The 13609-nt window shown below is 37.7% G+C and overlaps 1 protein-coding gene and 1 pseudogene across 1 annotated transcript in view; one reads left to right on the top strand and one right to left on the bottom strand.

Annotated features, from left to right (window-relative positions):
• The window catches only part of LOC102488220 (KATNB1-like protein 1), a 2454-nt pseudogene extending 2302 nt beyond the window's left edge, over nt 1-152 (bottom strand).
• A 1221-nt stretch (nt 153-1373) lies between these two features.
• CCNB3 (cyclin B3) overlaps nt 1374-13609 on the top strand; it is a 60723-nt gene continuing 48487 nt past the window's right edge. Inside the window, exons 1-4 of the mRNA XM_027766196.1 lie at nt 1374-1398; nt 2267-2442; nt 6685-6807; nt 7279-7409. Of these exons, the coding sequence (XP_027621997.1) occupies nt 1374-1398; nt 2267-2442; nt 6685-6807; nt 7279-7409 (455 nt within the window). The remainder of the gene's footprint in view (nt 1399-2266; nt 2443-6684; nt 6808-7278; nt 7410-13609) is intronic.

Here is a 13609-nt window from a genome sequence, read left to right on the forward strand (position 1 = left end):
CCTCAAAGCTCCAAACCTGAGACTAGGAAATTCCAGTCCAGAAAAACTGTGCACAGAAGCAATCAGGATTATTCTGAAAAGGTTAGAGCAAGCTGTCTTTCTCAACAGTATCTTGGGTAGTCTTCCTATGTTAAGTCAGTACCTATCCTCATCTCTAAATCTTTTAGAATATGTCTGGTTTAATCTTAAAAATTAGTGACCCCTTGAAGATGGAGAATACCAGAAGATTAAAACATGGGGAGAAAATTTGAACTCTTTTTTTTCCCATAAGTGCATGACTGAGGGGAATGCTATCCACAACTTTCAAAACTAAACAGTACTCAGCTCTCATTAATAATCATGCGTATAGTCTTATTCTTTTTTAGAAGCTCCAAGTACTTGCCAAGAGACTGTTTAGTACATTCTGGGAAGAATATGAAAATTGTCAATAAATGTATTATCATGATTTTTACAGCTATTAAATTTGAATAATGGACACGTTTTAACCTTATGAATAGTTTGACATAGTTGTTTTGACACTTAAATGTTCTATGTTCATCATCACACATATTTTAAGCAGAATTATATTAACACTGATGAATTGTCATCAAAAGAGTATTTCTTGGTTTAAATAGTATCAGGCTAATTTAATTTCTTTTTAAAATATTTAGTTTATTATTATTATTTAATTTGCTATAGGGCACATGTGCTTACCAAAGAGAGACAGACAGAGAGCAAGAGCAAGAGAGAGAAAGAAAGTGAGAAAGCAAGCCACCAGGTCCAGGATTTGAACCATGGTTGGCCTTGTGGGCATCCAGAGCTTTAACCACCATGCCATTTGCTGGCCCCTAGGCTAATTTAATTTTTTTTTCCATCAGAGATAAGCATTTTATGATCATGTGACTTTTGTTTTACTAAAATGATTTTCATGGAGGGCTCAACTTTTGTTCACCTATAAATATGTCAAGAAAGATTTTATGAATTGATTGAAGTTTTTTCCATAACAAATTGTCTGATTAGAGTTCTGCCGTATAAACTTTCTCTTTAAAATTTTGCCAGAAGACATGTATGCTCACCAGAGAGTGATGGTGGTAGGTGTGAGGGAGAGAAAGCACCTCCTAGTGGGACGTGGTTACACTGCAATGCCTTCTTCATTTCTCCACCCTGTGGGGATTTGGGGCACATACACATGTACCCCACATGTTTTTTAAGCTGTCAGGCCTGGGATTCCTACTGCATGGTTGGCTATGTGGGAACCAGCTCCCTTCACTAGTAGCCCCTGGGGCCAGCCCACTTTCTTCAGTGGTTAATTATTTCCCTAAACTCAACTTCCTTGAATAATGGTTTAGAAAAGTCCTACAGTGTGATTTGCCCTAACTTCTAACCCCGTAGAGATGGTTTTACTCATTTGGGAGTGGAGTAAGACTTACAGAAATATATAACACCTAGAAAGAAAGAAAACCCCTCTGCTCCAAAAAAGTATTTCTGTCCATTTACAGTTTATACAGACTTTCTTTTTTTTAAAAAAAATATGCATCCTCTTATTTAATCCTCAAGGACTCTGTAAGGTAGTATCATTCTAATTTTACTGATAAGAAAATGGAAGCTCAGAGACTAAGTGACTTGTCCAAAGTATCTAGGTATGTGCACTAGTGTTCTTAAGGAATGTCTTAAATCAACTACTTTAAAATAAAAGACATAGGGTCATCATGTGGCATGGAAGTTAAGGCAGCTGTATCCCACATGACCAACTGCGTGGCTTGAGTCCCAGACCAAGTAGCTTGAAAATGACGCTGGATGTGTGTGCATGTGTTCCCCAAATCCCAAGAGAAGAATGGAAGAAAAGGGATTGTGGCATGGCCATCTCCTCTCTTCGGTTATTTCTCACTTTCCCTCTATCTCTCTTTGTCTATCTCTGGTAAGTCATGTGTCCTATAGCAAAACTTTAAAAAAAAAAAAGACAAATATTTGTTAAATTATTGAACAGATTTAGTTGAAAGTGTCCATATTAAAGGAATGACTAGGAGTGGCAAGGGTGATGGTGGTTTATCTTGGATGTGATAATTCTAAATATGAGAGGACTAAGAGGAAAACATTGCATCGTCAGGCTGTTTTGCTCATTCTGAGAGTTGCACTGAAAGTCATCTTGTCTCCTCATAGTCTTGTCTCCATCACTAGTGACTACCGCTTTTAAGGACTCTTGAAGCAGCTCTGATTGTCAAATTTTCCTTTTGTTGTAATTTATTGGGATTTATTATATGTATTTCCAATTATTTGGAGGTTGTAGAGTTATCCCGGAACCCCAGAGTTGACCTGAAGTCCCTGAAGAGACTGTTCACAATCAGATATACTCAGTTACCTCTTTCACTTTTTCAGAGAGATGAGAATTACCAAGCAAAGATATCTCCAGCTTCACCTCAAGGAGAACTCAAAAAGAGATCAGCTTTTGAAGATCTCACAAATGTGAGTATGGTAGTACAGTCCTGTGCTATGGGATTGCATAAGGGACAGTCTCTTCCTTTAGGGACTTTTCCAGTTTACCTGACCCTCTCTAGAATGTTGAGAGAAGATTTTCTTTTAAATCTTTCTTTTATGAAGAAAAGAGAGATACAGACAGACACAGGTACCCTTTACAGGGTCTCACCATGCTGTAATTCTCCTTCTAAGACAGCCAGGATTGCAAGTGTATATGGGCACGCCTGGTATGTTTATGTTGACTTTGGTTCTGAACCTGGCTCTCCCATGTGGCTCCAATATTTTGCAACTGCACTCTACCGCCTCTACCACTGTGGCTTGACTGAAAGCAGATTGTATTTTGAATCAAAAATCCAATTTCAGGAACTGCAGCAGATCTTTTCTTGGCACATATCATCTGGGTCAGTTGGTGGAGTTCTCTGGGAGCAGCAGACACAGTAATTTTCAGATATGAAATTGTAGATAACTATGAGAACTATGGGAAATTGCATTTAGATTAAGTCCAGTGTAGGCTCAGCTGACTGCCCAGGCTGCCTGTACTTACTTGGAGGTAAGTACTTTGGTAGAAAATCATTGTAGGCTAGGACAGTGTTTATCCATTTTGAGCACTATGGGAATTTTGAGAAGCACACAATGCTTTTTTGTTGGGTAGGACCGACTTCAGTCAGCATCCCTGGCATCTAGGTATTAAATTCCAGCAGTAGTTAAGATACAGTAATAATTAAAAATGCCTCCTGATGTACAAAACTATTGAGAACCACAGTTTTGTGATCTGGTCTTCAACTAGGAAGATGTAGAAATTATTGAGCTCACTTCCAAGTCACCTCCCTTCTGATATTATTTTGGTACCAGCGAAAGATCAGAATTAGCAGAATGCTGCTAATTGAATATAGAATCAGGGCAAATGTAATCTTTAGTCTTAGTAAGAACTGAAGCCTACTGACTACTTATCGTGTGCCAGAAACTATTCCAAGCATTCCTCCCCCACTCCACACACACACCAGTATCAACTCACTTAATCTTCATATAACCGTAAGAGGTAGATATTGTAATCAAATCTACTTTATAAATGAAGACTTGGTATTTGTTTTGAATTCTTTTAATCTAGGCTGTAGAGAAGGCTGGTGAACAATTTTACTCTTGATAATAGAGTGTATTTCTGTGACTATCAGAATACTTGAATCTTCTAGAAAATATTTTTCATCCTTGAGTGCTCTCTTCTTTGGATGCCCACTCTTTAGATGCTGCATGACCACTTTTTTGCTAATTCAGTCTTTTCCCCACGCAGGGTCAACATACATCTGTGCACGCGCGCGCACACACACACACACACACACACACACACACACATGTTACAGCTTTATGAAAATTTTCAAATTTAGTCATGATTGGTAGAAAGAATGCCCTCCCATACTTCTACTTTTGTAAAATTAGATACGTGTCTTGACTTATTTAATCATGAGTATAGAAACTTGGCTGAAATAAGGACCAGCAGTTAGCATAATGGCTATGTTGCTGGACTCCAGTAAAGGAACCAATCTATGTGATGTCTATAATTGCCTCATTGGTGATGTTAATTTTTGTCACCCGGTTAAGATGTCTATTTTCTCTATAGTTACTGGTTTGTTTTTATTTACTTTTTAAAAAATGTCTTGCAATTTATAAACATTCTGTAGGATATACTCTATACTCTTAAGAGCCTACAAAAATAAACAAAAAACAAAAAAAAAAAACAAAAAAAACCCCTGCACTTCCTCAAAATGTCCCCTAGATTTAGCATCCATTGATGATTTTTGCCTAAGTTAATCTTTATTATGATTTTCTAACTCTAGCAATCACTCCACATTTACTAGTCTTCCCTTTTGCCTTCTAATACAAGCATGAACTTTCCCTTCTCCCCTGTTTTTATTGGTATGAATTCATGAATTTCATATTTTTTAATGGCTTATTCTTTATTTTAGTACTCAAATTGCCCCAGATTTGGGCCAATTTCTTAGTGCAGTGGTTAAGAACTGTGCATGGGGAGCCAGATCCTTATGGCTGACCACAATTTGAAGGTGGCTTGAAAAACACTCTGAATACATGTATGTATGTCCCCCATATCCTGATGGGATGGAGAAATGGAGAAGAGAGGATTGTGATATGACTAGGCCCCACTGGGGGTTTCTTTCTCATGTGTGTGTGCACACACATGCCCTCTGGTAAGATTAAAAAAAGTTCCCCCTGATTTTTACATAGGAGTTCCTTGGATCTGATTACTGTGTCATTGTAATATATTCTCTTGATTTTCTTGAGCATATTTTTTTAGCATTAAAAAGTATTACAGGCTCATTTTATACCTTATAACTGTCCCAACCTGGGGTTAACCATTTCTCCAGAGAGTTCTGATTCCTTTTAGTGGGGGATGGTATTAGATATCAAAATATCAGTGATAAGTATGGTACTGAGGTGTCTGTTTTTTCTGCCTTTTGAGCAGACAGGACTAGGAAATAATCTTTGTGTGTATATATGCACATACATAAATCTGTACACAGATTTATGTATGTGTATACAGGCACACACACACTCACACGTGTATACATATACCGTTTTCCCATAGCTCCAATTTCAGAACACAAAATTCTTGTATTTCCCAATTGATCTTTGTATGCTCCTTCATTTATAATGAAAACTCTAATGCTCAATACATTTACTTTATATTGTAATACATCTTCAAAATTACTTCATCCAAGGCTAGCCCTGTAGTGCAGTGGTTAAGTGCTATGCATTGGGAGCCAGATCCCACATGGCTGACTGATTTGATCCTGGCCACCTAGAATCCAGATTGAATACTTGGCATGTGGGCAGGCATACCCCAAATCCTGACAGGATGGAGAAATGGATGAAAAAGGATTATGGCATGGCCATGCTCCATTGGAGGGTGCTTTTTCTCTCTCTGTTTTCCCCCTTCTCAAGTGTATGTGTCCTCTGTCAGTTACAGTTCTTTTTAAAAAAATTACTTCATACCACTCTAATGCACAAACCTACTGAAAAGATGGGTTTGTAATATCTACCCCCTGCAAATCCATCCTCACTGAGGATGTATATTAAGGATATGTAGTCAAATACTGTGTTTATAAGTTACTTGAATTAGCTGTCTTTTCTTTGGTTTTCTTTTTCCCTTTACCGTGGCTATGGTATTTATTTGAGATATATTGGGTTGTGAGAAAAGTCATGATGCATTTTTACATAGAAAAACAGAAAAGTATGCCTTGACTTTTCTTGCAACCCAGTAATTAGGTTCATATGTTTCGTTCTTTTTTTTTTTCTTGTTTTTTTTTTTTTTTGGTTTGTTTGTTTTTGTTTGTTTGTTTGTTTTTTGCATAGACCACATGTGCTCACTGGAGGAGAGAATGGAGAGAAGTGAGGGGTAGGGAGAGAGAAAGTGAGAAGAGAAAGAAAGCAACAAAGCCACTTCTTAGGGGGATGACCACACCACAATTTCTTCTCCACTCTTCTCTCAGGGTTTTGGGCTTGCACATACATGTGCCCATTGTGTTTTTCAACCTGCTGGGTTTAGGACTTGAACAGTTCAGTCCTCCAGGTGGGGTCCAATACCTTAACCATCACACTACCTGCTGGCCCCCATTTGTTTCATTTTAAAGGCATAATTTTAAAATTTATTTTTTACTGACATTATTCACAGTCCCATGATCTCTCTTAATGTTTAATAGAGTTAGTCTGGATTAGAGTCTGTGGTAGAATTCCTCAGAACCTCACATTAAAATCACTCAGTGAGATGGGATAGTTGTTTTGTAGGTAGTATTAGAGATAGAGTTCTATCCTAAAGACCTAGTGATCTTTGCATACCCAGAAAAAGCCACTCATATTGCCTTTTGTCTCCTCAGAACATTTTGTAAGATCAAAGTAGAAGATATTAATAAAGCATCTTTTCAGTTATTTGCCAACCAGTATGCCTAGCATAGAGATCAGACCTTGGAAGTACTTTGGGGTTTTATTTAGCCAGTATGCACCAGTACTGTTGGACCAACTGTTTTCTGCTAGCTTCCACTGTGATTGGTTGGCCCAGTGCCATACTGCTTGTGAAATGTTTGGGTACTCACTCCTGGGAACACCCAAATAAGATGTCCAGGATGGAGACATGGATCAGGACTTTCCTGTAAGAGTCGCCTATTGGTAATTATTTGTGGTTCTCATTTCTCTACCTCCTTTTCCCCCTTGTATTTGCAGGCATCTCAAAGTCAGCCTACTCAGCCCAAGAAAGAAGCCAGTAAGGAATTTATAAAAGATACTTCCAAGAACATAAACAAGGATACACTTGTTTTCCAGTTGGTCAAAAATAATAAAACAAATGTAAAAACGTGAGTAAGACGGGACTTGGATGACGTCGTTTTAGATTGGATATGAGAGTGCGTGACATCAGTTTGACTGTTTTATTCCTATTCAGAACATGTTTAGTGAGGTACATTAATCTTGTGGTCACTGAGGAGTTACAGCCCTTTTCTCTCTTTTTCCATGGTGTGTGTACATATTAAAATGAAGAAAGCGTCAAAAGACCTTGTGGTCATCTTTTCTCTCTTTCAGTAAATCCTTCCATTTGATCTAGTTGGTATATGGTTGGAAATGTAGAGGCAACTTAACTTTTCAGGGACTTTGAGCAGCTGTCTGATAGCTTTCTAGTCTACTTATCCCATTAGAAGCATTAGAGGAAGTTTGCCTCTTATTTATTACTGGAGAAAAATTACATTCTTCCTGGGGAGTCGCCTATTGGTAATTATTTGTGGTTCTCATTTCTCTACCTCCTTTTCCCCCTTGTATTTGCAGGCATCTCAAAGTCAGCCTACTCAGCCCAAGAAAGAAGCCAGTAAGGAATTTATAAAAGATACTTCCAAGAACATAAACAAGGATACACTTGTTTTCCAGTTGGTCAAAAATAATAAAACAAATGTAAAAACGTGAGTAAGACGGGACTTGGATGACGTTGTTTTAGATTGGATATGAGAGTGCGTGACATCAGTTTGACTGTTTTATTCCTATTCAGAACCTGTTTAGTGAGGTACATTAATCTTGTGGTCACTGAGGAGTTACAGCCCTTTTCTCTCTTTTTCCATGGTGTGTGTACATATTAAAATGAAGAAAGCGTCAAAAGACCTTGTGGTCATCTTTTCTCTCTTTCAGTAAATCCTTCCATTTGATCTAGTTGGTATATGGTTGGAAATGTAGAGGCAACTTAACTTTTCAGGGACTTTGAGCAGCTGTCTGATAGCTTTCTAGTCTACTTATCCCATTAGAAGCATTAGAGGAAGTTTGCCTCTTATTTATTACTGGAGAAAAATTACATTCTTCCTGGGTCAAAAACATCTTCCTCCTATTACAAGAAACTGGTCATGGGTTCAGTAAGTAGAGATGGGCATTCCCATTCAGGATCTGAAAAATAATTTACCCCAGGAAAACTTATTGGAAGAGGACTTAAAAGGTGGAGTGAGGCTCAGCCACAGTGGTGCATGGGTAGTGCCAACACTTGGGAGGCTAGCCACATGGGGAGGCCCTGATTGGGTTTCGGAGCCATCCTGAGCACTCTAGTCACCATCGTGAATGCCTGCAATCCTAGCTAATTGGGGGGCTAGGGTAGGAGGATCATGATTGTGAGACTGTCAGAAATACTTCCCCCACCACTCTCTTGTTTATGTGCTTTCTCTCTCTCTCTCACTCACTCACTAAAACAAACAAACAAAAAAGGTAGAGTAAGGCCTTTCTGTAGTTGCTTCTTATTCTAGCAGGAATTACTTTTCAGGGACTGACTATTCTGCATTTGAATAGATTTGAGAGATGGATATAGCAGTGCTAAGCAGAGGTTCCAAAGTATATGGTAAAATATTTGGGTAACTTGAGAATATTAACATGCAGGGTTCACAGGACATTTCACTGATTATCCAGTAAAAATAAATAAAATCAGAAGATTAGCATTCAGTCCTACTTAGTTTCCTTCTGAAATGAAGTTTCTAGGCTTTGCATGTATATTTGATTTAAATTCTCTGTATTCTTTTGAATTTTGTCATTCTGACTTAAACTCTCACAAATACCATAATCATTCTTTCTTTCATTCCATTTCAGTGGAATTAACCCTCATAATAGTAACAGAATGGTTATCATTTATTGAGAGCTCACTGTAATCACACATCATTCTAAGTCTTTTTAAAAAAAAAAAAATTGCCAGAGGGTGCTGCACTCACCAGATAGAGACTTAGAAACAGAGAAGGAAAGCAAGAAAACAGCCCCCAGGGAGATAATCAATTCTCCATTTCTTCCTTCTTTTTGGATTTGGCATGAATGCATACATGCCTGGCATGTTTTTCAAGCCTCTGGTTCAGGACTTGAACTGCACAGTTGACCATGTAGAATCTAGCCATCTTAATCACCAGGCCATGGGCTAGCCCAGTCTTTTTTTTTTTGTTTTCGTTTTTTTTTGTTTGTTTGTTTTTTGTTTTGTTTTTGTTTTTGTTTTTTTGATACATAATTTATATAACATACAATTCACCCATTTAAAGTGTACAGTGACTTTTAGTATATTCACACTTATGCAGTCATCACAATCAATTTTAGAACATTTTCATTACACCCAAAAGAAACACTGTATCTTTAGCTATTAGTTCCCAACTACTACCTATCCTCCCCAGGTCTAGGCAACCACTAATCTACTTTCTGACTCTACATAGATTTTTCTGTTCTGGACATTTTATGTAAATGGAATTATGCAGTTGTGGTTTTTGGTGTTTGGCTTCTTCCACTTAGCATAATGTTTTCAAAGTACATCTAGTCATAGCAGATATTAGTACTTCATTTCTTTTTATTATATCCATTGTATGGATATGCCATGTATTGTTTATTCACTAGTATGGGCATTTGGATTGTTTCTATCTTTTGGTTATTTTGAATAGTGCTGCTATAAACATTTATATACAGGTTTTTGTTTAAACACCTGTTTTCAGTCCTTTTGCATATGATAATTTAATCTGAATATATTGAGTCACTGCAGAGCTGTACTCCACAGTGGCTGCAGTGTTTTACATTACCACCAGCAGTGTATGAAGGCTTTCAATTTTTCACATTTTTGACCAGCCCTTGTTATTTCTTTTTAAAATTATGCCCATTAAAAAAAATTTTTCCTCCTAGTGGATGTGAAGTAGTGGTTTAGATTGGCATTTCTCTGATGACCAATAATGTTGAGCATCTTTCATGTGCTTATTGGCTATTTGTATATCTTTTTTGGAGGACTTTCTCTTTGGATTCTTTGCCCATTTAAAAAATTCAGTTGTTGGTCTTTTTATCATTGAGTTGTAAGAATTTTTTATATTACATATCATAGAAACAATTCCCTAATCAGATATGAGTTGCAAATGTTTTTATCCATTCTGTGGGTTGTCTTTGCACTTTTTTGATGATGTCCTTTTAAGCACAAAAATTTGTACTTTTGATGAAGTCCAGTTTATTTTTTCTTTTATTGCTTATGCTTTTGATCACATATGCAAGAAAGTATTGCCAAATCTGAGGTTATAAAGATTTATACCTATTTTCTTTTGAGAATTTTGTGTTTATCCTTCCATGAGGAAGCAAATAAGAGAGTGAGATAGTACCCCCAACAGAGTCCCAACATGTGATCCATTACCAGACTTTAGCCAGCCTTGGATCATGTGCCTGTTTTACTCAGGGAGTTCTCCAGACTTGAATTGGGTAGCTTTCTATGTGAGATTGCTTTGCAGAGCATTTTTCTGCCATGTTACAATTTGACCCATTTTTCTCACAGTATTAAGATATTAGCTCTTAACTTCAGTTTTTGAACTATTTGGGATTAATTTATGTTGTTAGTGTGTGTTAGGGGTCTAATGTCACTGTTTTGTATGTGAATGTCATTTTCCCAGTGCTATTTGTTGAGAAGAGTGATCTTTCTCCACTTAATTGTTTTAGCACCCTTGTTGAAAATCAATTGACTGTGTAAGTTTATTTCTAGACTCTCAATTTTATTCCATTCATGTGTATGTTCATTATTATCATTATACCAATACCACACTGTCTTGATTATTATAGCTGTATAGTGTACTTTGAAATTGGGAAGTGTGATTTTTGCTCTTTTTTAAGATTGCTTCGGCTGGGGATGGCAGTGATGTGGTAGATAAAGGCTCTGGATTCCCACATGGCTGACCGCAGTTTGAGTACTGGGCCTGGCAGCTTGCCTTCTCACTTTCTTTTTTTCTCTCTCTCTGTTTCTCTCTGGTCAAATTAAAGAATAATAATAATAAATGGAATTAAATAAAAAATTCTTAAATAAAAAATGATTGCTTTGGCTATTATGGGTTCCTTGCAGTTCCATATAAATTTTAAAGTCAGCTTGTCAAATGCTACAAACAATATTCAGCCTTAACCCCATGAACATGGGATATGTTTGCATCTATTTAGATCCTTAATTTATTTTCTTCCTGTATCTACCCCTGTCCTAGCCTCAGATAGCCATTAATTTGTTTTCTGTTATGGATGTGCCTATTCTGGATGTTTCATATAAATTGAATTATATGATATTTGGTCTTTATTTTTTAAATTTCTTTATTCCTCCATGAGAGTGAGAGAGGGGAAAGAGGGAGCTAAAGAGAGAAAGGAGACAGGGAGGAAGGGAGGAAGAGAGACAGAGACAGATAGATAGATACTTGCACCCTCAACAGGGTCTTCATACCTCATTCCTCACCTTAGGTGTACAGTCAGCCAGGATCATGGGTATAGCTTTGGACATGCCAAACATGTTGACGAAGCCCCAGTGTGTGAACCTAGAGCCTTCCCAAATGGCTTCCAGCATTATGTAGTAGTGCTCCTACTGCCTGTGCCACCATGGCTAGGCCTATATCTGATCTTTTTGGGACACTTAGTCATGTTTAGACTGATGACTATATGAAAGTATTTAAAAAGTTTGTGGGAAAAATCGATTTAAAGTACAAGTTTATTTTAGTATTAAACAATTTTGAAATCCATGCATGGCTTTTTCTTAATATACATTTCCATGAACTTCATCAAGACCCTCTTGCTTTTGCCTTTAATTCACTCTCTGGTCACGCTAGGTTAGTCATTCGAATTGAACACAAAGTCCTATTAAAACAAAGCTTTGTGGGACCAGCAGTTAGCATAATGGCTATGTTGCTGGACTCCCACGTAGTCGACTGCGGTTCGAGTCCCGGACCTGGCGGCTTATACTCATGCTGGGCGCATGTGCGTGCATTCCCAAGATCCCGAGAGGAGAATGGAGGAGAAGGGATTGCATTGTGGCCATCCTCCCTGGGGGGTGATTTCTCGCTTTCTCTCTCTCTGTCTCTCTCTGTATTTCTGGTGAGCAAACGTGCCTTATAGCAACCAGACTTTAGCCAGCCTTGGATCATGTGCCTGTTTTACTCAGGGAGTTCTCCAGACTTGAATTGGGTAGCTTTCTATGTGAGATTGCTTTGCAGAGCATTTTTCTGCCATGTTACAATTTGACCCATTTTTCTCACAGTATTAAGATATTAGCTCTTAACTTCAGTTTTTGAACTATTTGGGATTAATTTATGTTGTTAGTGTGTGTTAGGGGTCTAATGTCACTGTTTTGTATGTGAATGTCATTTTCCCAGTGCTATTTGTTGAGAAGAGTGATCTTTCTCCACTTAATTGTTTTAGCACCCTTGTTGAAAATCAATTGACTGTGTAAGTTTATTTCTAGACTCTCAATTTTATTCCATTCATGTGTATGTTCATTATTATCATTATACCAATACCACACTGTCTTGATTATTATAGCTGTATAGTGTACTTTGAAATTGGGAAGTGTGATTTTTGCTCTTTTTTAAGATTGCTTCGGCTGGGGATGGCAGTGATGTGGTAGATAAAGGCTCTGGATTCCCACATGGCTGACCGCAGTTTGAGTACTGGGCCTGGCAGCTTGCCTTCTCACTTTCTTTTTTTCTCTCTCTCTGTTTCTCTCTGGTCAAATTAAAGAATAATAATAATAAATGGAATTAAATAAAAAATTCTTAAATAAAAAATGATTGCTTTGGCTATTATGGGTTCCTTGCAGTTCCATATAAATTTTAAAGTCAGCTTGTCAAATGCTACAAATAAACTAGCTGAAATTCTTAGTGAAATTGCCTTGAATCTATAAATCAGCTTGGGCAGTATTGTCTTCTTAACAATATTCAGCCTTAAACCCATGAACATGGGATATGTTTGCATCTATTTAGATCCTTAATTTATTTTCTTCCTGTATCTACCCCTGTCCTAGCCTCAGATAGCCATTAATTTGTTTTCTGTTATGGATGTGCCTATTCTGGATGTTTCATATAAATTGAATTATATGATATTTGGTCTTTATTTTTTAAATTTCTTTTTTCCTCCATGAGAGTGAGAGAGGGGAAAGAGGGAGCTAAAGAGAGAAAGGAGACAGGGAGGAAGGGAGGAAGAGAGACAGAGACAGATAGATAGATACTTGCACCCTCAACAGGGTCTTCATACCTCATTCCTCACCTTAGGTGTACAGTCAGCCAGGATCATGGGTATAGCTTTGGACATGCCAAACATGTTGACGAAGCCCCAGTGTGTGAACCTAGAGCCTTCCCAAATGGCTTCCAGCATTATGTAGTAGTGCTCCTACTGCCTGTGCCACCATGGCTAGGCCTATATCTGATCTTTTTGGGACACTTAGTCATGTTTATAATGATGACTATATGAAAGTATTTAAAAAGTTTGTGGGAAAAATCGATTTAAAGTACAAGTTTATTTTAGTATTAAACAATTTTGAAATCCATGCATGGCTTTTTCTTAATATACATTTCCATGAACTTCATCAAGACCCTCTTGCTTTTGCCTTTAATTCACTCTCTGGTCACGCTAGGTTAGTCATTCGAATTGAACACAAAGTCCTATTAAAACAAAGCTTTGTGGGACCAGCAGTTAGCATAATGGCTATGTTGCTGGACTCCCACGTAGTCGACTGCGGTTCGAGTCCCGGACCTGGCGGCTTATACTCATGCTGGGCGCATGTGCGTGCATTCCCAAGATCCCGAGAGGAGAATGGAGGAGAAGGGATTGCATTGTGGCCATCCTCCCTGGGGGGTGATTTCTCGCTTTCTCTCTCTCTGTCTCT

Source organism: Tupaia chinensis, unplaced genomic scaffold (assembly GCF_000334495.1).
Source record: "Tupaia chinensis unplaced genomic scaffold, TupChi_1.0 Scaffold141414_1, whole genome shotgun sequence".
Classification (NCBI taxonomy): Eukaryota; Metazoa; Chordata; class Mammalia; order Scandentia; family Tupaiidae; genus Tupaia; species Tupaia belangeri.